A 23,848-nucleotide genomic window follows, 5' to 3' on the forward strand; every position below is an offset into this window, starting at 1 on the left:
CTAGCTTGACTAAAGCCTGTAGTGATTTGGGCTTTTCGTGGTGTACGAGCGCGTCTTTGACATTTTCTTTGAGTCCGACTTTGAACACTGTTCGAAGTGCTGCGTCGTCCTAGTTGATCCTAGCCTGTAGTTGTTTGAACTTAGCTATATACGTGGATACTGATCTGGTCTGCCTAAGGAGTGTGATAGCTTTTTTTGCTTAGTTGGTTGTATCTACTTCTCCGAAGATGCGTCCCATTTCTTCCTTGAAGTTCTTCTAACTTGCGAATATGGCTTGGGTCTCTTCCTTGGACCCGTTCTGAGTGATGTCCGTTAGGTAGTTATCTATATATTGTGGTGTAGTATCACGTGACTAGATCGCAGTATATATTGCGATAATCTTTCGTACGTAGATAGGCACCTTCTTCAATTAATCCCTTCACAGCGATTACTTTTCAGCTTAATTCTATCTACTTAATTACGGGTCGCCCCTTGAATCTTTTAAGCTCGATCACATATCATGCCATAATATAGTTGCATCTAGTTGGACGCTTTCCCTTTTAGGAAGGTACTAGCTATAAGGACCTTTTCCTGATTATTTAGTACTTCGTTGAACTTGTAATACAAATCTATGTTGGTAAGGAATGTCTGTAGGTCGCTACGATGTTAAGAGTATAGCTCGAGTGGAAGCAATATAAGACTTCTGGTGTCAAGCTTCTTATTAGTTGGTTTTCGCAGATAGAGCGGCAGGGTGCAATATTGGACAGTAACGTGCAAGTAGAATAATTCTCTGTATTGTACTTGTACTCAAAATTTAAGTTGAACACATCGAGCCATAAGGGCTCAATGCCTAATGCTATATACTTGTACAGTCCTAGTGATAGCGAGGGGTTGTAGGACTACGGGGATCGGTAGGACTAGTCACGTGGTCCTAGTGAGTCCTAGTGCATGAAGCACGCCAAGCCTGAGTAGGACCTGTAGGACTCGTCACGTGATTCCTTTTCGTGCGGCATTCCCGTTCTCTCGTAGATTACTCGTTAAACAAATGCAACGGCGAAATGCCCTCCACATTCTGAGGCTGGTCGTAACATTAGAGTTATAGTAATTTATTATCTATAGTTACTCAAAAACTTATTGATAAGCTTACCTAGGTATATAAAACTTATATAAGCTACTTCCTTTCTTATTATCCTTATAACTAAATGCTATAGATATGTCTAGATCCCCTTATCTACCAACAGTAACACCACCCAACCTCAACTACCTCCCTTGTCGGTAATTAAGACACTAAAATGTATTATAGCATCGAGAATCCCTCTAATATCCATCTCGGCGTGATTTCATAAAGGCTCCAGGCTAAGAACATCACACCTGCCTCTCAGTAATACATGGCTAGCGTAGGCGTGAAGATCAATGCCAACCTCAGTCGTACCACATGTATCACGAAGTCTCAAGCCGTTCCTGAGATCGCACCATGGGCTGCCTCGATCCCTAAGATGGCGGATGACGCTGACGTCTCTCATATCGCCTTATTGAGGTTTCAGATCCTCTACTGATGGCGCATTCCGATACTTTCTCATGCCTTGAGCGATGAGTAGTGAGAGCTTGGTGCGATGCGGCCTGCGGGCTAGATGATCCTTTTGATCACCAAACATAATTTTCTAGCGAATTAGAGACAATGTTCAAATTAAGCTCGAAGCTCAGAACATGCATTTTCATTTGCATTGACATCCGCTGGGATGAAGGATAAATATCTATAGAGAAGAAGAAAAATCATGAGATCGTGCCGCAAGCGTCGTGTTCTCAAAACCAGTTCCACAAAGGAACATAAGAAGAAGAATAGTGCGTCAAACACCGTTACCGAAGCAAATTCGTGCCGTTTTCCGTTTTTGTCTTGACCCTAGAGCTCAGGTCATAGTCCACCCGAAATCATGCCCATAAAAGAAGGCTTGAAGAAAGATGAAGAAGTTATCTAAGAAGAAAAGTCCCTGGCGTGGCGCCTGGAGTTGCTGGAAGCAACAGATGCGATTTGAGGTCCAGGAGCATCAGGAGCAGTCTGGCCAGCCTTGTGCCAGTAAAGGTCCCACTTGAGGAGCGGGTCGCTGGCCTTGTACAGCTCGGTACCCTTCTTTCCAGCAGGGACCTTGGCGCCATTCTTACCTCCAGTAACCTTGATGTTGAAGGCTTGCGGCCAGAACTGACGGTTGCTGACATCACCATTGTTGTGGATGGAGACAACCTCGGTTCGGAGGACGTAGTTTTGGCTGGGAATGTCAGATGGGATCTTGACTTTCTGAGTGTTGCCGTTGTCGTAGAAGATGGCGTCGGTGCCCCAGTAACCGGTTTGTTCTTGGGGTGAGCCAGACGAGTAGCGGCCCTTGCGGTAGTCGATCAGGGCGGACTCGTGGATCTTGAAGAACTGGAGAGTCGTCTTGTCGACCTTGGCACAGTCGCCGTTGCAAGGGGCGAGGTAAGTGGCAGTCCAGCCATGGTGGGAGCAGTCCCAGCCCTCTTCGCCGCCGCCACAGCTGCCTTCGTGGTGCCAGTGGAAAGTGACATCAGATCCAGCGGGGACTGGAACAGTGTAAGGCGAGGGGGAGGCGTCCTTGTGAGCAATGATGTCGGGGTGCGCAATTTTGTCGCCATATACGGGCTGGTATCCCCAGCCTTGGGCCGTCCACCAAGCAGGAGACTGGTTACCAGGATCGACCTTGCTCGCCTGACGGTAGCCTTCATAAGTCTTACCTCCAGCCTCGAACTTTTCAACAGAAGTGTGGCCCGCAACGGTGGAGATGAGGGCTGCGACAAATGCAGTGGTCTGGAAGATCTTGGACATGGACATAATGGCGGTAATTTACAAAAAACGGTTTGTTGAGGGTATTGATGGCGAGATAACGCAAAAGGGTATAAAAAGAATGACGAAGAGCGAGTTTTTGATAGCACCTGGCTATGAAAGAGTGACTGGTCAAAGACTGACTGCGGAAAGAATGACTTGCTTGCTGGAGCGTGAGGAAAAATGAGACCAGACGGGGAACGAAAAGACCTTATGTATAGTCGAAATAAGGGCTAAAGGGTCCCACAAGGAGATCCAGACGCTTCTTCGACCCCCCCTTCCCCCCGCATTTCCCGAAAAGCAAGAGAATCGTTTACATTGTGGCTTCTGCCGGCACCGGCTTGCGGCCTGCTGACGCCCACACCCACTGACGCCCCATTACGTGGGATGTGTGCCTGACGCTAATGTAGGTACAGCAGAACTAGAAGGACACTTGGGTCACCAGGGTGTTGAACGACCTTTCCTAGTGGTCTCGGTCTTGGGCATCCTGTCGTCTCCACTATGTCGCTGCGGCCGCCTTGGCCTCTTTTCTGTTGACTAGATCGGCACGATTTGTTCCTGAACCAAATATCCACAGGTCTCGACGACCCCCCTCAAGTCTTTTCAGTGGAATCCGGAGGGGGCCGAGATACATCTAATAACCAACAGGACGAATCAGAAGGCAGTGACGTTGGGTCTTCTTTGGTTCAAAATGACCAAGCGTGCTTTTCTTGTGGTCGGGCCACCTCTCGGCTCGCCGTCTGGTGCCAACAGGGGTTGTACGGGGCTCCCTTTGCCGTACGCCAACCGCACAACGCCGTCGTTTCAGCCATCAGCCTCAAGCGAAAAGAGCTATCGATAAGCAGCCTATTGACGTGTGTAATACTCTCTCAACACGCGGATGGCGTCCGCAGAAAGTGTGGTTCGCTAAGGACTCACCTCTGTTTGGAAAGACGCTGTGCAATGTTTCAGGATTCAGGAGTCAGTTGAACCCCACTGAGTTCGTAATACGAGCACGAGGCGCGCGCTTTGCCGGTTGTCTTGGTATGCTCCGCCTATCATGGGCCAGACGGTCAAGAAATCGCCCAAGAATCGGCGAGTCCTATTAGACCAAGCTTCAACCACCAGCTTAGCATAGCCTTGACATACGGCTCCATCTTCCGGACGCCCTATCCAGCCTGCTTGTTGCCCGTTTCGAGAAGCATTTCAGTATATGAGCTTCATGACCAACTGACACTTTGTGCTTCCACATGAAAAAGTCTCGTGCCTATTCCTTGCGAGACATTTGGTGCCGTGCGATCCTCGATCCTGATTTCGGTGGGCTACAGGCAACCCATATGTCAAGATTGGTGTTTTGTCTGTGATGATCTGAATGGGGATTCAGCTTGAATCGTACCTTTCGCAAGGATGCCTGAGGCAAAAGGCAAACATCCAGTCTCTGGGTTCGTACACCAAGGTCGCCTAATGAAATTTCCGAATGTTTCTTTTGACGGGCTCTAGTGCAGCTGCCAGTGCTCAAACCAACTGAGGTCCAATGAGCACCACGTATCTCTCACTACTCGATGCTTATTCCAAAGATTGTTGATGCTATATGTTCATCTGCCACCCTTCCTAATTTTCTGCAACTCAACTTTTTTTTTCGTCCTGATTGCGAATTTAATCTCGGAAATCGGTGCCCCAACACCACCAAACATGCCTTTCGTGTATCAGGAAACTGTTGTTGCATCCTTGGTGTCCATTCTCAGTGTCAGGCTTGCACTCATTCCATTTTCGCTCAAAATGCACGCACTCAAGCTCAACATTCCTTGCTTATATACGCGAATACGTGTAATAGTTAGCTAATAGAGGTAGTAGCTTTACGCGCAAGGTTCCACTTGGTGCTCTGTCACTCAACACAAACCCCTCCTTTGAGCTTGGCGCAGCTTGGTCCTCGTGGTCGGCTGTGTCGCGCATTGACGTCGAAGGCCCGGTACCACAAGATGTCCGGATCGGAAGCCACCCATTATGGTTATCGCCATTCTCGCTTTTGTCGTTTTTGGATGTTTCGTCCGATGCAGCGTTGCTACTGGCATTATGGCTGTATGACTTTGCCTCGGTGCAGCGTGCTAGATATGACTCCACACATTTCTTGGATGACGCGTCCATTGCTTGTGTTGCATTCTCAATAAACGCACGCGCGCAAGTTCTTCGTATCCTGCCTGTTGCAGATTACTTACGAATCAACGAAGTTGCCGAGTTCTTGTTTCATACTTGGCTATTCCACTTTGCTTGTCAGTACGCGACTAATCAAGCTCATGTGCAGTGTCAATCGAAAGTTGCCAGCTTGAACACATATTTAAATGCAAGCTCGCCACTGCATCTCATACTAAGCTCCAATGGCGTCTGAAGAAATCCAAGAGTGTTGACTCAAGTCCTCATAACAGGGTCGGTGTGAACATGGAGATCCAGCTTATCCTGACATTGCTCTACTTCATTTGGCAGCCGAAAAAAACAGTATGAGAGGTGCTGAAATAACGTACTTCAGGTCCAAAGCCCAATGACTTGATCCGGCAACTCGCAGCATAGATGTTCAGCTGGCCACTCGACCTGCAGTTTTATTAGAAAATACTGAAACCTCCGTCATACCAGCTCGCTATATGTATCCAGGCTACTTGATCTTCCAGTAAAGTAAACCCGATGAACCATACTAGGTGCAAAGCAGCTCAGATATTGGAAACATGTTCGAACCTTGCCATGCGTGCAGAGATCTAGACACTGCAGTATCCACTTTAGCCATGTCTAAAAGCCACCACCACCGCCACCATCACATTGACATTAACTTCCTCGTATACAGAGAAGTCGTCCTTCCACAGGAATGAGAATCGCAAGTACCAACGGTCATTGCAAACTTTGAGGCAGACGGATCAAGATATTTCACTCTACCATGTGCTTTCTCCACTCAAACAAATAACATCCTACCTTGACTTCGACAATAGTTATTGTCACTCGTGTATATATTGGTGGGAGCAAAATCTACGTTCCCATACACATAACTGATCGATTTGTCTATAGTGGTATGAACATCGGCTGAGTCTTGGTGGGGTTTGTCGTTTCCAAGTGCCTTAACTTCCCAGGAAAATCAATCCATTTGCGAATCTGATAAATTTAATTTTGCCATGCTGGTACATACGACCATCGGCGAAATCTAGCACTGGATCCCGTTCGTTCTCCGCACGTTAAGTCTTCGACCGGCGGACTAGTAGTCAGGTGGGTGACCACTGGCGAATCCCCGCTGTTGTATGTTTTTTGCTTTAGTTTTTTGCTTTCTGACACGGGTCATGTGGAAGATGTTAGGCGAGCATTCGGTCAGATATGTCCATTCCAATTTGACATAAGAGCACTGGTATTGAGAAGGCGATGCGTAGCTATTCCTGTCTTTTGTTTTTTAAGTGCAAGAAGAAGACACTGTTCAGCTTATTTCTTACCTGCAAAAGGTTTTGCCTCTGGGTTTGTAGGCTGCTTTTATTTTTGGATACTATACTAGTAGAAGACGTTCTCACTGTCAGTATATAGGCGCTTTTAGTAGAGCCTCCTAGAACTAATTACAGCGTACCTCACCTTGTAGCACAAGCTCCCGAAGCAAAGTCAATACACAACCAAAACTGTAATTTGGAAAGATCCTGTTACCTAGATACAGCCCAAATGTGACGTGTGTATTGGGCGTTGACTATGCATACATTTTATGCAATGACGTTCCATGACGACTCTAACAAATACTCACCCCACCATCACTTCCCATAACATTTAAACTGTTTCTGAATATCCGTACATCTCCTTCCGAGAATATCTTCACAGAAAACAAATATCCGAATCAATTTCTTCCATAACCTTATCCTAAGCCAATCACACAGACATCCCCCACTAAGCATCCAACATGAGCGACGACAATAGCCCCGTCACCGCGTACCCCGCGACGTCAATCACGGCGCAAAACCAAGAAGGTGGCCCTGGCCTCGATGCCAAAATGGAGCAAAAAGCAGAATGGTCACGTCTCGAATTCTGGGACGATGATCAGAAGCCGTATCTCAAAGAATACGAAGGCCGCGGCCTGCTCCAAGGCAAAGCAGCGCTAATCACTGGCGGCGACTCTGGCATCGGACGTGCAGTTGCCATTTTGTTTGCAAGAGAAGGCGCAGATGTAAGCATTGTGTATCTGCCCGAGGAAGAGGAAGACGCACAGTATGTCAAGAAGAGGGTTGAAGAGGCAGGCCGCAAAGCCAACCTCATGCAACTCAACCTGCGGGAGCGCAAGAATTGCGAGCAAGCCGTCGAGCAGCACATGAAGGCATTCGGAAAGCTGAACGTGCTAGTCAATAATGGTGGGGTTTTCTTTTTCCCTTTACTCTATGCATTCAAAAGCTTGCCAAAGAAGAATATGCTGCTAACTGCTGAAAAATAAAACAGCCGCAATGCAAGAAATGGTTACCGACATTACCGAAATCGATCTTGATGTCACAGAAAAGACTTTCCAGACAAACGTCATTTCCATGTTCGCAATGAGCAAGTACGCACTCAAGCATATGAAGCGTGGCGACTGCATTGTCAATAGCACAAGTGTCGCTGCATACATGTCTAATCCCACACTCCTCGACTACGCATCTACCAAAGGCGCAATCGCAACCTTCACCAGGGGTCTGGCGCAGCAGCAAGCACCCAATGGAATCAGAGTCAATGCAGTCGCACCTGGAATCATGTAAGTTCTTCACCCTAACTTCATACACACTCCTACCATCTTCTTCTTCTTCTTCTTCTTTTTCTTTTTTTCTAAGCAATGACACTGATTACTCATAACAGATGGACCCCTCTCCAACCAGCCACCAAGGCGAACCCTGCAGATGCCATGGAGTCACTGGGAGTGGGCGCTTGTCCGCTAAATCGGCCAGGCATGCCTGTTGAGATGGCCACGTGCTATGTGCATCTTGCGTCGCCGTTGGGATCGTACTGCACGGGTGAGGTATTGCATGGCTCGGGCGGCATAGAGATGCAGGGGTAGGGGGCTGAGGAAAAGCAAAGACCATGATTGTACAAGAGGGATAACATCATTATGACAGTGAGATGGTGTACGAGATCAAAGTTATGAAATGTAATTGATGGATGCGTGGTTTTCGTGTGGAACGAACAATCAAGCTCTTCTACAAGTCACATATTCCATATTCTCGTGTGCCTTTATCTACGTTATTAAAAGAAAACATAGCTGACTACAAGACCAAAAACTGCCAAATAATTAAGTGTATTTTGAAGTGGCAAGATATAGTGTTTTGGCTCAGAAAAGGGTGCACCAGTCAAGCTATTCAGCGATCCTTGTAAAGAGTAACAGTGTCTCAGCCGGGACGGGCACCAAAAACGGACGATATATCAAAACAGTATGGTACAAGTCCATCTATCTCGGAACTGCGGGAGGTGGGTACGGGTGACGATTACACCCCAAAGGTCGGAATTCAAAACCACCAAAACTAAAACCCAAATTTGCAAACTACAAGCACTAAAACCTAAATTAAAACACTATACTTAGTAGATCCCTGTGTTTAGACCATAAGAATTAAGCTCTAATTTTCTAAACAATATATATATTAGCTCTTACTGCTAAATAAATGTCTAGGAAGGTTAGTACTGTTAGTTTACGCATTACATAGCAATTACTTTAGCTATTATAGTAGGAAATAAGATAAGTTAGAAAGAACAAAACCGAATAACTCCTAGGTACATACGCAGCTATTGCAGCAGCTGTAATGGTCTGATATACTACCTCGTAAAACAAAAGCGCTAGACACGTTACTACGCCTTGCCAGTCATGATATTCTGGCAAACGGTGTGATAACCGCCCATCGTGCTCGTCACGCGAATGACATGTTCAATGTCCTTTTTCATGATAGTGACGCGCTTAGCATAGATTGCAGCTAAGTTCGTGGCTATGGCAAAATGTTAGACTATTACATGAAGTATTAAATTAACAACATACCTTCGAATAGAGTAACAAGAAAGGCCTCTGCAGCCTCCTGGAGGATGTTTATCGCCTCGCGCCGCCACTTAAGCTCCCTAAGTACATCACTACAAACTTCTCGGACGAGCCTGGTAAATACGGCAGTGGGGATAAGCGTTCCAGTTGTTTTCTAATGATGTCTAATCTGTCTAAGAGCCGCAGTTATTAAACTTAGTACGTAGTAAAGTATACTAGAATTAAACACTTACTGCCATACTTCGTCCTGCGCGTGGATCGTTAACCATTAGCTGGGACTGAAACGCCCTTGAATCTAGGGGCACGTTGCGCTTAGTACGAGTAGTAAATTGACTTCCGAGCTGGCTTAGCTGTATATTGTTAGTACAATAGAGGGTAAGGGGTTATTACATTGACCATTACGAGTTGCATTCTCGTCCTAGCTGTCTTCTTCATCTTCAGTGTCATTGTCATGGCCTAGAGCTAGGTTGAGTTAGTGAAGTATAATAGAGGAGGCTATTACAGCGGCTATTACCTTTACGGGCTCGGGAAGCAGCATCGCTACGGGAGACTTTACGACCTTGAGTAGAACTATCTGGCTTGGCTGGGCCTTTACGAGGCACTGGTCGTGCAGGCTTCTTGGCGGGTTCCTTCGCAGCAGGCTTGTTCTTGGCCGGCTTCTTCTCAACGGGCTTCTTCTGGCTAGTTTCTTCGTGGTGTTTACGTTTCGTTGTAGTAGCTCCGCTAATATCTTCGCTATTATCTTGAGTAATTTTACGGAGTTTTGATGGGCGACGATTGTGGGTATCGATCTTGAGTGGATCAAGATGAGTGAATGACTTCCCACCACTTGTAGGACGACCTTGATCTCGCTCTGGAGAAAGCGTAGCGTCGCGCGGGCCAGTGTCTATTATACGTCAGTTTAGATATTACATCGGCTCATACATATACCTACACTTATTAAAATCAAGGTCCATGGCATCGTTTGTATTGCTGTTTGATTCATGAATATTGTCTACTAATCAAGTTAACAGGGCTATTGAATTGACTATTACATTTACATACCTGACACTGGAAGTGGCGGCAATTGATCAATTTCTATGCTTGAATGGCTGCCGCTGCTGTTGCCGTCGTTGCTGTCGTTGGCGTCGTTACCTTCGACATGAACGGTGCCGTTACCGTTGCAGTTGTCTTCCTTATCGCTATGGGGACTATTGCCATGGGGGCTATTGCTAACTTCAGATACTAATATTAGTTAATAAGGCTTTTACGAAGGCCATTGTATATACTTACAGCTGTTGAAGTCCATATCTAGTAGAGTGGCAGAATTGGTAGAGTGGCAGAATTGATAGAGTGGCAGAATTGATGGAGTGGCAGATGTGGTAGCGTAGTAGAGGTAGTGGGGCGGGGACTGATTTAGCCTTTAGGCAGCACGTGAAAGTGAAAGTGAAAGTGAAGGTGAGTAAAAGTGGGACCGCCTGTATCACCTATTTTCTTAGGTCCATGGTTGAGGGTTTGAACGTTTGAACTCTGCGCAACTTCAGTAGCCGCGATAGGGGTAGATAGAGTGGCATGTTCAGTATTATACTATGAATCCCACGATACCAACTTCCCAACACCTACTCATTCACCAGCTGCCCCAACTCCAAGAAACAGCGGCATAAAACGCCAACCCATGCATTTCCCTTCGCGAGCAATATTTCTCGCTTCAAAATCCAAGCAACGCAAAACTAACCACCCTTCTTCATCTCCTCTACACCCTTCCCGTGCCGTACATGACCGTCATCCATCGCATCCGGCATATCGAAATCAGAGAATGATGCCTTATTCTGCAACTTCTGGGCATCAACATCCATAGCATCGTCGCTTCTGCCTACAGTCTCGCTACTCGCATTGCTGCGTTGAGAAACCGCGGGGCGGGCGGGATTAGGCTGGGTCGCAGCACCAGAAGCATCGTTGTCATCTTCGACCTCTGTGTTTGGGGTCAAAGTAGCAGAACTCATGTTTGAGTCGTTGCGAGCGTGATTATGGAGTTCCTTGGTGGAGATTTGGTTCCATTCGTTGTTGTCGGTGGGAAGAGTGTCTTCGACCCAATCGCCTACGGGAGGCTTGTCCCACCGCGCTGTGCTGTTGTCCCAGCTTGTCTGGCCGGCATTTTCGTAATCGTTGTAACCCTCCCAACCTGTTGCATTCTTTTGCAACTCCTCCAAAAAGTTGAGATTGTCGCGCTTGACGAAATCGAGGAGGGGCTTTGCCAGTGGTATGGGCTCGACTGACATGGCGTCGTCGTTGGCATAGACGAGAAGTGCCGAAGCAGATTCGGTAGTCGCTCGCTCAATGACTTCTTGCAGTGTCAGGCGGTCTCGCCTTATTATCGGATTCGAGGATTCAGAGTCGTACTGCATTCGCCACCACTGCATTGCGCCTGGAACATCGGATTGAATGTCTGGGTGTCGCACATAGACTACGTCACGGCGAGTGGCCACGCCATGGAGATGGTATGGGTAGTGCATGGCATCCTCTGGTGTCTGGCCCTCTGGGAAGTCCACTTTGACCGGCTCTACACACTCTGTTGCAGCCTTTCCAGCCGCACCATCTGTAGCGTCCCCAGTATCGTCATCTGTAGCACCATCGTCTACGCGGGGCTTGAATCTTCCAGAGATACTGACAATCATGTTCTTCGTATAATCGGTCTGCTTCTCAAGAGTCGCAAGCTTGTCCTCGATACTTTTGTAGAGATCCTGAAGCTGAGATAAGACCAATGCGTCCTCGGGTGAATCATCTCCCTCGGGATGTTCATATGTAGTCATACTGGTTCGCAGCAGTGGCAGTGATTCCACTCTCTTGGCACCAGCCTTCTTTGGAGTGTAGTATTTCAGCTTCTCCAACTGCTCGTGAATGGAATTCAGCTGCTCCTCATGCTTTCTGATATCGCTATACATGCTATCGATGATATGCTTATTCTTCTCGAGGTAGCGGTCGACATAGAGAGTGGCTGGTACACGACATCCAAGATCGGACGCCTCTGTATTTGACGAGGTCAGGCGGATAATGAGCACATGGCTGGCGTCGCGTATGTGCGCGCTTCCGACTGCCGAGGAAAAGAGTGTGTCATCGAGGACATCATATAAGCTGAAGTCGGGCCTAGACTGATCTCGTGTGACAGTGGTGTCGAGCGCAAAGCTTTCTTGTGTTGTTCCCGCGACATTGACAGTGGAACGAAGAAGACCGTTCAATTCAACATTCGGTACATGACTCTGTACTGCAAAACCCCACATGACCAGGAACTTAAGCAAGTCATCGTCAGGATCCTCGACAGCAGACTGATTTTCTGCCCAAGCCTCGGTCTGCAATAAGGCATTCACTGATCCGTAGATTCTGTCCGTGTTGTCGAGGAAAGCCATGAGACGCTGTGCCTCGTGGATAATCTCCAAGTTGTGAACTTCTGAACGGCCTATGCTATCATCGAATATGCGCCCAGTCTCGGTTGGATTGCCTCTCCACCAATCCTCGCCTATCCAATAGTCATCTTGTAGTATGCCGGGGCATAGGAGCGCATTCCGAAATAGTGGTATTGAATGTATGATGGGAATAAGACTGGATAGATAGTTGAAGTTGGACGACGGCTTGAGGATAGCAGGTTGACCTTGTTCGCGCTTTCTCTGGACAGGTATTGGGTCGGCAATGATCTCGGTGGCTGTGGGTACCAAGGCCCATTGAGAGGTATCGTAATTATCTCCAGTAGCTGGCCTGAAGTTGGAATTTGAGCCGATGACTCCACTCTCTTGGTCTTCTATGCCTGTCTCTCAGTCAGTACGGTCAATTTACGGCGTAGTATCGAGCACGATAGACTGACTCTGCATTGGGGCGTCACCGGCCTGGGCCTGGTTAGAGGCGATGCTGGTCCGAGAAGGCGGGCGCGTGGGTGCTCTGCTGTTGACATTGCTGTGGGGGTAGTTGTCATGTCCTGGAGCGTAGTCAATATTGAAACCTGACACACGCGCATGTCAGCCACGTTATCTCTCGACGTGTTGTGTAGCCCAGGCCAACGTACTGGGAACGGTTGCATCGTCGGCGCCGTACATGGCACCTCCAAAAGCAGTCTCATCCCACTTGGGCTGCGAGTTGCGCAGATGCGATTTCAGTACCGAGATGCCGCCTTGTTGCTCCATGCTGCTGAAGTATTTGTCCATGGCGGCTTCGACACTGTTGCCATGATTCTACAAAATACGGTTAGCCCATGCTCACAAGGCGCGGGCGATGTGCTTGAGCGGGGTGCCTTTCGTACCGCGAGTAGCTGTCTGGCCTCGCTTCTGTCCAGCTGGTCGGCACCGAAGCTGAGCAGGAGGTCGATGTTGGCCTCCACATCTGCCGCCTCCATGGTGGCGGTGGTCTGACCAGGTGTGGTGGAGTGGGGGTTCAGAGGTGTTGGTTGCGCAGGGTGCCTGGTAAAGGTCTTTGGGCGGGAGCGGGAGCGGGACGGCAGGCAAGCTGGCGCAAACGCGTTTGGCAGCGGCACCGGCCTATACACATCAAAGAGACGGGCTTGGACTGGCAATATGCGGAGAAGGCGCGCTTGTGTCGTGTCTGGCGGCAGTCATGGCGGGGAGCGTGAGGCGTGAGCTTTGCGGAGCATAGGGCGGAGCTTTCACGTCGCCAATTGCGGGCGGAAGAGCAGGGATGCTGTGCACCGTTGACCATTATTGCGTCACACATGCACCTAACGGCCAATGCCGCACATGGCCCCAACCTTGCACAAACCTCTGCATGTTTCCCGCTTCGTAGCTTTTGTTCTATTGTACATTTATCTTACATGGCAGTCCTGAAGCGTACACTCGTATCTTCACATTCCTTTGCGCCCTTCGTGGAATAGTGAATGATTCCTTGGCCATGTAACAGCAATGGCTGCCAACATGACGGAGAAGTTGAGCACACCACCCAATACCTCTTCATTTTTCTCTTGTTTGCCCCAGACTCTATCGTTGCTTCATTCAACCTTTGTAGTCTCCTCCGTCTTTTCTGTCGCTGCTTCATCATGTTCGCATGCAGCATCGGAGCCAGGTCCGAGTGGCCGGAACACCTGCACTCCCTTTGATTCGTTAAGCTGATCTTGCTCCATTCTCCATTGTCGCCCGCGGTGGCTGAACCTTGAGATCAGGTCGCGATAGGGCTTGAGCTTCTTGTCCGCCTCCTCTTCGTCCAGCCCAATCAGTTGACGCCGCCGCTCCTTCAGCGCGTTGTACAGCCTCCAGCGAGCATTCTCTGGAATCTCCTTGATGTGGTACTCAACCTTCCAGTCGTCTTGTTCTGTAAAGTTGACGGGCCTCTCCACGTAGCCCCCGTTCACTAAATTACGGACGCTCAATGTCCACCCCATCAATGGTCCTTCCGAGTTCGAGGTAGGTTCGGGTACATCTTCTACATCTCCTACGCTTTCCTCATCTCCATCATTGGTAGACTCCTCGGCAGTCTCATTGGCAGTCTCATCGGCAGTCTCCTCAGCGGTCTCCTCAATAGGCTCTTTGGAAACTTGTTCGGACGCATCCTTGGAAGCATCAAGTGCTTCTTGTTGAGACGCATCGGCCTCGCTACTCTCGGCTATTGAGATGATCTTCTCATCCTCACTGATTTGCTCGTCAACATCGTCTTGGATGTCTTGCCAAGCTTCTTGACTTCTCCGGTCGTCTTCTGGTATACCCACAATATCCCGTGCGAAGTCTTGTTGAGCAGTTTCTCCTGCCTGTTGAATCTCGTCCGCCTGCTCCTCGGTGACGGGCTCAGCAAATATATACATGAAGGGCGTCTTGCCTTCGCGTGCTTCAAAATGCATCCTCAAAGACTATGTTCGAGTTAGTAACTGACTCTAAGTATGAAGTGGATAAAAGTAGCTTACTGTATCCGGGAATTGAGCAGTAGCCTTGGTTAGAATTTCATCAACCAGGCTGATAGAGACTTTGAACTCCTCGTCTCCCAAGGATGTGTCGTGCTGTCCATGAAGAACAGCATCCATGTCTGATAAGCTCAGATACTGAAAGCCAAAGATGCGCTCAATGTTGTGAAAGGCGACGAAAATGCCATCCATTCGCCCCATCCGGACTTGCAGTGAGTACTTGAGCAGCGTAGCACGTGTCATGTCGTAGAACTCACGCTCAAAAGACTCCCACTCACCCAAAGCATGTCGTAGCTGGTAACCCGAACCTTCTTCAAATTCTTTGTGGTTCATGCGGATTGAAACAACAGCCCTCGTCTTCAAATCGAAAACACCGGTTCCGGGGAGTCGAGGGTCGACTGCATCCAGTTGGGACCGCATCATAATGTTGCCTTGCTTCGAGTAGTGGTAGCAACGGCTGGAATTATCCTCTGCAGGTGCCTGCTCAGGGTTCGATCTACGATATCTTTCGAACTCGCTTCGCTCGGTCGTGAGCAACTTCTCCAGGGAATGGCCAAGCCAACTCATAATGTTGGGTCTGTCGTAGGACTTGTCTGCGTCAATTGCATAGATGCCGTCCTTGTGTCTCAGAAAGACAGTACTGGGACCGAGAGTGATTTTTGAAAAATTCGGCGACGGATCTGGGAACTGTCGTGAGAGCATGTCGTGGTTGAGCTTTCGAAAGTTGGACAGAACGAAATGGAAGTGCTGCAGGATGCCCGACATGCTGGATGTGGAGCCGGTGAACTTTGCGCCAATGTCCTTGGTCAAGGCGAGCAAGTCTTTGTCCTTGGAGGAAGTCTTGTACTCGCTCAAGGCTTTGAAATCAAACTCGTGGGCTGGCATGATCCTCTCCAGGTAGGGGTCGAAGTTGTACACTCTTGACCGTGGGTCCTGCAGTCGGTACACGCCAGGGTTGAAAAGCACGCGGTCAAGTCCATATGCCAGCATGGGGACAGGCGGCTTACCCACTGGCACAGGCTCGAATTTGAGCTCGCTGGTCTGAATTGAGCTTATGTTCAGCTTCTCACGTTCTTCGGCCTTCAGTCTGGGCCTCCCAGGCTTGCGACCAAGGAGTGCGTCTTTGAGAGATATGCCAATATCATCGCCATGCTTGTCCGCCGCCCCATCCTCGGTCTCTTCTGTCTCACTGGCATTCTTTGACTTTTTGCTAGCCTTTGCAGCCTTTTTAGCCTTTGCAGACTTTGCGGCTTTCTTAGTCACATCTCGCTTCAGCACAACAGCAGTGGCGCTGAAGGGCTGGCGCAGAAGCGGGCGCGGCAGGCTTTGGGCAGCGCAAAAGAGACATGCATGGTTCCAGTGCCGTGGCGAGGCTCGCACCAGCTGGCGACTCAGCATTGGAAGGTGTTGGCGGAGTGAAGACTGAGGGCGGCGGTTTGGATGAGCGGCGACAGTGACGCTTCGACATTTTCAGAAATTACATCGGCGTTTTGTTTTGTTAACGCCGGGCAATCGCCTATCAGGGCCGTCACGTGACGCATAGGAGCAACATTCAGGACGCGCGGAGAGGGCACCAGAGACCCACCCACTTCCGCCATTGGGCGCATGTCTTGCAGACCGTAGGACTACTACCTACGTAGACAGAACCCCGTCGACTTCGCGTCCCCCTTGTTCTCCTTCTTTGCCGGTGCAGGGCGTCCTGCTTGTACGTATCTTTGTCGCGTCTGAGGCGTGAGCAGGCTGCCGGTCCCCCCCTCGTTCAGACAGACGTAAGGCATCATCATCCCCGGAAACCCTCATGCCATATGCGCCCACCTACCGCACATGAATAATGGGACATCGCCATTGCAATTGCACCACCACCGCCAACGCCGTCCCACTAAAAATACGGGCCTGACGTCTGCACTGCGACTGCCGCCCCGTAACCAGCCCGCTATTGTTGTTGTTGTTGTTATTGTTATTGTCTTCTTACTTCTTCGCGCATGCGCCTGCGTCTGCATGTTCATTGGCTACGCCTCGACACTCAGTCCCAACTCCGCTCTTCTGGCTCACCCTCCGCACGCCGACTCTTTCTAACCTAGCTACCCACGCGCATCCGTTGCTTCTTCCGCCGAGGGCTGCTCTACTTTCTGTATGCGACAGTCGCGCCGCTGAGCTCGTACTGGGCTGTGCGCGCAAACCTGCAACCCCGGAATGTCCAAAGACAAACGGCGGAGCATCTTCGGTCGCAGCTCTCTCAATGTCCTCACCTCCCAGAGCAGCAAAGACGACACCCAACCCTCGAATCTGCTGCGGAAGCGCCGCACCGCCTCCTTCATTTCAAATCTCTCCGACGTATCACAGCATGCAGAACCGTTCACTATCAACGGCTCCATGGGAGCCAGCTCCAACCCCCCAGAACCGCCTGATTCAGCCCGATCCAATCTTTCCAAGAGCCAGCTGAAGCGTGCCAGCTCCGTCTTCAGTTCCTTTCGTGGCTACAAACTTCCCGGCGACGACGAACCCGAGCCCCTCTCGGCATCCTCGACGCGGAATTCGACTATTTTTGGAGAATACCTGTTCGAAGATGTGAACAATCTTCAGGTCTTGCACCATGGAGAGGTGCAGACGAGCAGTTCCATGTTCAGGAAGAAGAAGGAATATTTGGTACTGACCGAGAAGCATCTAATCCGCTTCAAGAGCCAGTCCAAAGCAGCCGAGGCTTTTATCGAATGCGCCCCAGTGCACTTGATTCCAGGCGATGGAACTGAGTATCGTAAGGTCCCATCTTCGCATCGCTTGAGTACATACAGACACAGCCACAGCCCCTCGATTGGATCAACACATGAGCTGCAGTCCCTAGCCTCAGAATCGTCTGGTGATCGTCATCAAGGAATTCCCCTGCGCCACATTGTTGCCGCATACCACTTAGACGACGGACGCCCGCACTTCGCCCTCGAGCTGTATTACCTGGATGACGAGTCCAACCATGCCTCTTCCATGACTCTCCAATTCGGCGATCCCGAAGACATGTTTGCTTGGCTCAAGATCATAAGACATGCCGCCAATGCAGCCCGACTCTGTGATGCAAAGCCCATCTCTGCACATAACTCCCACCTGGCTGCGCGCGTCGTAGAAGCAGAGCGTGACTATGTGCCTCCACACTATGCCATATACAAAGTTGTCCTCAGGCCCCAAGGGAAAACCACGGCTAGGTCTTCGTCTGATGACCTGACAAAGGCATCTGCTTCAGTATGTTTTCTTGCAATTGGCGTGCACAAAGTACACATCATCCCGCTGTTTAAGCCGCCTTCGCAACGATCTTCCAGTCCATCCTTGGTGTCCCAAAACACACAATTGTCACATGGTATCCTGACCCTGACTGAAGTTCGCGTCAACGAGATTGATGACACTTTCCAGTTGACCTTCAGGTACGTGCTCAAATGCCTGCAGCTAGAGCAACTCTGACAGCATGCAGAAAACCTCTAGAAAGACCAAAAGTGCTTCAACTGGCGTCGCTTGCCTCGCGAGACATAGCTGTTCGCCTACAATATGTTGAATCTAGTCTAAGACCGGAATGGGAGACACGCCCATTGGATTTTCTAGTCCCCGAGGAGGTGCACCAAGACATTGTACGACAGGAGAGCCCACATCCTATGGACCCTGACTCTCTGGATCGCACTTTGATAGGTTATTGCATCGCTTATGACGTACAGCCAGAGAACATTAGCTATCAGATTACATATCCACCAGAAGACTCTCCGCGGTTCGAGCTCCTCCCACCCAGCTCCCGGAGAACTCAGTATACTACACTTGAACTCCTTGCTGTAATGCGTGCCCTCAGATACAACGAGACGTTTGCTGGAATCTCATTCAAAGATGTACACCTTGACATTTTGAATGGACTCAAAGACCCAAATGGCGCAGAGCATCTTTGTCTTAAGACCAAACGTGGCACGTACGCGCGCTTGGATATCGAAGAATTAGAGCGATCTTGTCTATTGGTTCAGGAGATCCGCGCATTGGCTCTGACGAATCGGAAGCTTCGAAGAATGGACTTTTCGGGCTGTATCACGCGGAAGCCCAGTGACCACGGAGAATCCAGAGGTAGTGCGAGAGACCAGGGCTGCGCCATCGTAGAAGCGCTGTTTCCGCTGTGCAAATACCAAACAACGAATGTCGATTGGATAGCTCTGAACAGAATACAGTTGGGGGATACAGACTTGGATTATCTCGTCGCTGCGGGTGTCGAGCGAGCTTGCCATCTAAGAGGACTGGAATTGAGCGGGTGTGGTCTTACAGACCGTGCATTGTCTCTTGTCCTAGACGCATTACGTGCGCAAGAAACCACGCTAGAAGCCATCGATCTCTCGTCCAATCCTTTCCGCCTTTCACCAAGCATTTTCGACTCTCAAATCGGCGTGTTTGGCTATCTCACACGACTGAACCTCTCACATCTTGCGCGATCGTCTGGCCTTGAATCCCTAATATCCGTCGAGACTTTCCAAGGCTGGAGATTACAAGAGCTGATCCTTAGCGGAACATCGCTCAATGCGGCTACCGTCGACGCCATCGCCGGTTACCTTTCTAACTACAAACGGTCTTCAGCCCTTCGCGAGATAAAGTTGGATCATTGCTTTCTTACTGGAAGGGACATTGCTTTTCTTCTCCACGCAATGACCGAACACCCAGGCAAAGCTCGCGACCTCCATCTTGATGTCAGCGAGAACAGAATCGAGGAAGACCTGGATGCATTAACAAAAGCTATCGCTAATGGTCTCGCTCCGTCGAGTTTCACTCTCCGTTTGCTTGAGTTTGAAGAAGACGCCGACTTTCGGAAGATGATACTCGCTTTAGCCGCCAATAACACCATTCGACAACTGGACATCTCGCGAGCATCTCTACCATGTGACGCTTCAGAAGAGACGTGCCAGGCATTAGAGAAGATGTTTGCTGATAACAAAAGCCTTGAGTGGCTCGATATTTCTGGTGAAGACTCTCGCCTTGAAACGACCAAACTAGGCGTCGGTATCAACCGAGCGTTGCGAGGACTTCAGCGCAACAAAACGTTGCGTGCTTTGTACATCAGGTGTAAGTTTATGGTCTTGAGTATAGAATGGTCTAGAAACTAACAGTATTAGATCAAAAGCTGGGCGTACAAGGCGCGAGTACCCTTGCGGATGTGCTCAAGGTCAACAATACCCTGCAATACCTATACTGTGAGGACAACGGCATTGCCTTGACTGGCTTCACGGATCTTGTTAATGCGCTTCATCGAAACACCACCCTCCTATATCTTCCATCCATGCATGAGTCCCGCCAAATGGCGCTTAAGCAAACAGAAGATCAAGTCAAATCAATGCGTGACGATTTGCCAACAAACAATCAATCAAAATCATCCTCTGTTCGCAGCAGAATCGCAAACAGAGTGGTCAGCAAGAATCCAAAAGAGCCCAATTACCCGACAGGTCTGTCAGATCAAGACATCAAGGCCGCGCTGGGGCTGGTTGACGAGAGTTGGGCTAGGCAAGAATATCGTCTGCAGCAGTACTTGACACGCAATTACAACATCGCGCACGGCATACCAACAGCCATGGATGTCGATGAGGAAGAATTCGAAAGGCCGGGTACGGCAAACAGTTTAGGCAAGATCCTTGAAAAAGTTACTATCGAGAGCACTCCTACTGCAGAGAAGGATCTACAGCTCGGCAGCCTACTTCCGGAAACAACTACGACGCCGATGATAGACATTGATTATGACAGTACACCTTTGGAAAAAGAGCTCGAAATGTCTTTTGGCAATACACCAGTCGGCTTTCCATTCTCAAAATAGTCGGATAGTCAACTTTAATCACACCTAATCGTGATTGGGCCTCTTTTTTTTTACCGCTTCTCGCCCATCATCACTCTATCGTTGCAAAACTTGTTTGCAATCGCTTTCTTCGCCTGTATATATGGACTTATTTTGCATATACCTCCCTTGACAGAGGTTATTCGGCGTTTGTTTTCTACCACAGGTAGCTGACGATTTTGGAATTCTGGTCATTTGGCGAAGAAATCGTCTGGTCTGGATAATTTATACTTCTTGAGTACATGCATGTTCAAGGCTTAGGCTCATCTCTGGACGGCTGTTTTTCGTCTTCAAAGATACCATTTAGATTATTATAACCTAGGTTGAAATTTCGGACTCTTCTCAAGAAAAATGCTCCAGTTTGAGTCTTTTCATTGAAACCCAAATGTAATCAACTCATAGGTTTATTGCAGGTCTGAAATGTAGTCAGTTCAGATCTGAACATTGTGCATTTCCATCTGCGATCGCACTGCGTGGGGTACACCCCACTAAACAAGCTCATAATTGATATGTCCGAGCTCCGGCCGAAAATGTACGTTGACGACATCATTTCGCTCGGAACGAGTCAATTGAACCTCACACCATCAAACCCAAAACAACAGACGAACCAATTGCAACCCCGAGACAAGATTACGAATTCTTCATCCTCTTATGGTAATTCGGCCAAGAAGATGGTCAGACAACATGGCAGTTTAGAGAAAGATGAAGAGACGAATCAGGCGGCGTGGGAGGCGGCGCGTGGTGCGCTAGTCGGCGGTACAAAGGTATGAGATGGCGCTCGCGTGGGTTGTATCTATTACACCTTTTCCTTTCCTTTACCGCTAGTTTAGGAGTTTGATTCAGTACTGGAAGCAAGAGAAGGGAAGTGATAGCAAAAGAGCTAGCTGTTGGCGCATGAGCAAGTCTCACGTGAGTCCCTAAGATTGGAAGATACAATGACTGCACATTTAATGGTCATGTCGATTGAGCACTTTCGTACTTGACCTGAATTTCTACCGAGATTTCCGTGCCATATCAGAAACATAACGCTAACTTTCATACAACCAGTGGGGTGCTTTCTTCGCTGTAGCAGGCGGTGTCGCATACGCATTTTCTCCCCTCTACCGTGGTCTGACTGTCCAATTCAAAACGTAGGACTCTACTACTTCTGTCTTACATTGCATGTCACTCTAAATTCAATGATTGCTAATCCATGGACTAGATACATACAAATGTCTGGCATGATACTAGGCGGCATGCTCGAAGCAGACAAGCGCATGGTGAGTTACCAGCATCGTATTAGACATCATAAGAGGCTGGCAAGGGATATGGAGATTTGGAGACGGTACGAGGATACGTATGAGGAGAGGGGGACGCCGGGAGTGGGAGCGGAGAGCGATGTGCACGGACCAGATGGGAAAAGTGCATAGGGCCGCATGTTGGAGGATATTGTGAGCCAGAATAGAGACCAGGGAAGGTCGTTCTGCTGTACGATATCAGGCGTCTATTCATTGTCCATACATGGAATGGGTGCGTTACATACATGCTTCCGTCTCAGGGCTCTTCTTCTAGATGATTCCAGGATTTCGTAACAGGACAAACCATGCAATTATTCTGCTAATAGGAAGTCTCAAAAGAAACATGGCTAGCACTGTTTTAGCACCGAATCCACATCGATGCCCAAAAATTTGCGAATATTCCATATAGTATGGAGCAATAACATTGCTGCGTCGGCGTGATGCGGAGTTAACGGACCAATGATGTGCTTTGTTCTGCGGAGGCAAGGCTGACGTAAGGTCTCTCCACCTACGGCGCGCCGCTTTCTTCAAAAGCCACCTTGCGAATTCGCTTCGTCTGGTTCTTTAGGCAGCCCTCCCGCTGTTCCTCGCCCACCACACTTCATTGTCGCATCTGTCTGTAGCTGCTACAGCTTCACGCAACAATGGACGTTTTTTGGACGCTCCCACCTGTCTCTAGGTAAGCTTCTTTCTTCCTCTTCGTGTAGCTTTGAAAGTTTCGCATCTAACAGCTTCCCGTAGAACCATTACAGCTGCAGCTGTCGTCGTGTCGGCGCTGGGTTATGGTGGCATCCTCAACCTCTACCATGTCGTCTTCGCTACTCAATATGTCTTCACTACCAAGATGATCCCGCAGCTCTGGCGACTCTTCTCTGCGTTTCTCCTCACGAAACCGAAGTTCGGCATCCTGCTTGACCCATACTTTTTGTACCAATATGGCAGCTCTATTGAACGCGAGTCTAGCCGCTTTTCGCAGCCCGGCGACTTTTTTGTGTATACCATGTTCGTCGGCAGCGTCATTGTGGTAAGTACCTGCTCGTAGCTATTTTGCGCTCCATCGCACATACATGTGTTTGTCCATATCGCATCGACCCAAGCTGTCTGCGACGCGCCGACTACGGTCTCCATCACCTCGACATATCTGCCCGCCCAGTCAAAAAAATAATCTAGCTGAAGCGGTTCCTGGAATCGAGGAAGAATACCCTTGCACATCATGCAGTTCCGCTACAATCCAAAAGGGACTGTACGGTGTGTAGGCATGGTGGGATTGTCTCATAACGATGCGTTGCGAATTCTCTATTTCGCAAGGTTATTTGGGGCTCCCTACATACCTTTACCACTTCTTTTGCTTTGTTGAATCGCTTGTTGTGGATGTAACCTGGAATGGACTTGTGCTAACGGTCCATGTAAAGGGAACGGCAGGCTGTCTTTTAGGCTCATACACCTTCCTTCCTGCGCTATCTCTCGCATACGCATATACCTTCGGCCAGGACAACCCTACGCGATCCGTGCAATTCTTCATTCTTAACTTTGACGCCAAGTTCTTACCCTTCGCCATGCTGTTCCTTACATTCGTCATCGATGGCCCTGATGCAGCGGCTTCGCAACTGACCGGCCTCCTTGCCGCTCATCTCTACGATTTCCTCACAAGGATCTGGCCTACGTTTGGAGGTGGAACAAACTACATTCGTACCCCTCAGATTGTGAAGGGTTGGTTCAGTGCAACAGCCGGTAGTGTCCAGGATAGGGGGTACGGCCATGCTGTCCAGGGACGTGGAAGGGCGGCTGGTGCGCCTGGAAGTGGTGCACAGCCGAGCACGGGCAGGACTACAGGTGCCAACACGTCTTGGAGTGGAATGGGACCTGGTCGTAGACTGGGAGGATAGATACACGCTGAAGACGCTGTGGAATCTGTCTGTTATGAGAATTGCGATTCCAGTCTTACCTGAACAAAACTTGACATTGTATTAGTAGCATTACAATAATTATGTAAATGGAGATACTTTGCGATCTTTTGAGCTGCTCTAGAATTATGCAGATTTTACAAGCACAGTGATGGAGACGAAGCATCAAATCACCCAACACT

At 49.1% G+C, this 23,848-nt stretch overlaps 8 protein-coding genes across 8 annotated transcripts; 4 read left to right on the plus strand and 4 right to left on the minus strand.

Annotated features, from left to right (window-relative positions):
- Window positions 1-1,654: 1,654 nt before the first annotated feature.
- PSV08DRAFT_285378 (glycoside hydrolase) lies at window positions 1,655-2,991 on the minus strand. Its single transcript, XM_014220890.1, has one exon. The coding sequence runs from the start codon at window positions 2,819-2,821 to the stop codon at window positions 1,952-1,954; it is 870 nt and encodes a 289-aa protein (XP_014076365.1). The 5' UTR covers window positions 2,822-2,991; the 3' UTR covers window positions 1,655-1,951.
- Window positions 2,992-6,609: 3,618 nt separating this feature from the next.
- Window positions 6,610-7,962, plus strand: PSV08DRAFT_285392 (uncharacterized protein). The gene is made up of 3 exons (XM_014220893.1): window positions 6,610-7,149; window positions 7,235-7,523; window positions 7,625-7,962. The coding sequence occupies exons 1-3, from the start codon at window positions 6,705-6,707 to the stop codon at window positions 7,821-7,823; spliced, it is 933 nt and encodes a 310-aa protein (XP_014076368.1). The 5' UTR covers window positions 6,610-6,704; the 3' UTR covers window positions 7,824-7,962.
- Window positions 7,963-8,605: 643 nt separating this feature from the next.
- PSV08DRAFT_349929 (uncharacterized protein) lies at window positions 8,606-10,074 on the minus strand (the record flags this gene model as incomplete). Its single annotated transcript, XM_066092826.1, has 9 exons — window positions 8,606-8,739; window positions 8,790-8,940; window positions 9,020-9,136; window positions 9,189-9,242; window positions 9,301-9,336; window positions 9,389-9,672; window positions 9,721-9,780; window positions 9,831-10,010; window positions 10,059-10,074. The coding sequence occupies 9 exons, from the start codon at window positions 10,072-10,074 to the stop codon at window positions 8,606-8,608; spliced, it is 1,032 nt and encodes a 343-aa protein (XP_065949284.1).
- A 215-nt stretch (window positions 10,075-10,289) lies between these two features.
- On the minus strand, window positions 10,290-13,146 carry PSV08DRAFT_220174 (uncharacterized protein; the record flags this gene model as incomplete). The annotated part of the gene is made up of 4 exons (XM_014220896.2): window positions 10,290-12,564; window positions 12,622-12,756; window positions 12,820-12,985; window positions 13,054-13,146. 4 exons carry the CDS (start codon window positions 13,144-13,146, stop codon window positions 10,496-10,498), a joined length of 2,463 nt encoding a protein of 820 aa, XP_014076371.1. The 3' UTR covers window positions 10,290-10,495.
- Window positions 13,147-13,520: 374 nt separating this feature from the next.
- PSV08DRAFT_400708 (mitochondrial protein Pet127-domain-containing protein) lies at window positions 13,521-16,262 on the minus strand (the record flags this gene model as incomplete). The annotated part of the gene is made up of 3 exons (XM_014220897.2): window positions 13,521-14,604; window positions 14,659-15,924; window positions 16,137-16,262. The coding sequence occupies 3 exons, from the start codon at window positions 16,260-16,262 to the stop codon at window positions 13,753-13,755; spliced, it is 2,244 nt and encodes a 747-aa protein (XP_014076372.2). The 3' UTR covers window positions 13,521-13,752.
- A 586-nt stretch (window positions 16,263-16,848) lies between these two features.
- PSV08DRAFT_387923 (uncharacterized protein) lies at window positions 16,849-20,684 on the plus strand (the record flags this gene model as incomplete). Its single annotated transcript, XM_014220899.2, has 3 exons — window positions 16,849-18,065; window positions 18,113-19,725; window positions 19,776-20,684. The coding sequence occupies 3 exons, from the start codon at window positions 16,849-16,851 to the stop codon at window positions 20,465-20,467; spliced, it is 3,522 nt and encodes a 1,173-aa protein (XP_014076374.1). The 3' UTR covers window positions 20,468-20,684.
- Window positions 20,685-21,063: 379 nt separating this feature from the next.
- Window positions 21,064-22,057, plus strand: PSV08DRAFT_285422 (uncharacterized protein). The gene is made up of 3 exons (XM_014220900.2): window positions 21,064-21,249; window positions 21,533-21,615; window positions 21,687-22,057. The coding sequence occupies exons 1-3, from the start codon at window positions 21,157-21,159 to the stop codon at window positions 21,892-21,894; spliced, it is 384 nt and encodes a 127-aa protein (XP_014076375.1). The 5' UTR covers window positions 21,064-21,156; the 3' UTR covers window positions 21,895-22,057.
- Window positions 22,058-22,355: 298 nt separating this feature from the next.
- On the plus strand, window positions 22,356-23,777 carry PSV08DRAFT_285432 (Der1-like family-domain-containing protein). The gene is made up of 3 exons (XM_014220901.2): window positions 22,356-22,441; window positions 22,504-22,786; window positions 23,175-23,777. The coding sequence occupies exons 1-3, from the start codon at window positions 22,407-22,409 to the stop codon at window positions 23,646-23,648; spliced, it is 792 nt and encodes a 263-aa protein (XP_014076376.1). The 5' UTR covers window positions 22,356-22,406; the 3' UTR covers window positions 23,649-23,777.
- Window positions 23,778-23,848: the final 71 nt, after the last annotated feature.

This window comes from Bipolaris maydis (assembly GCF_028858645.1).
Source record: "Bipolaris maydis strain C4 unplaced genomic scaffold PSV08scaffold_5, whole genome shotgun sequence".
NCBI lineage: Eukaryota > Fungi > Ascomycota > Dothideomycetes > Pleosporales > Pleosporaceae > Bipolaris > Bipolaris maydis.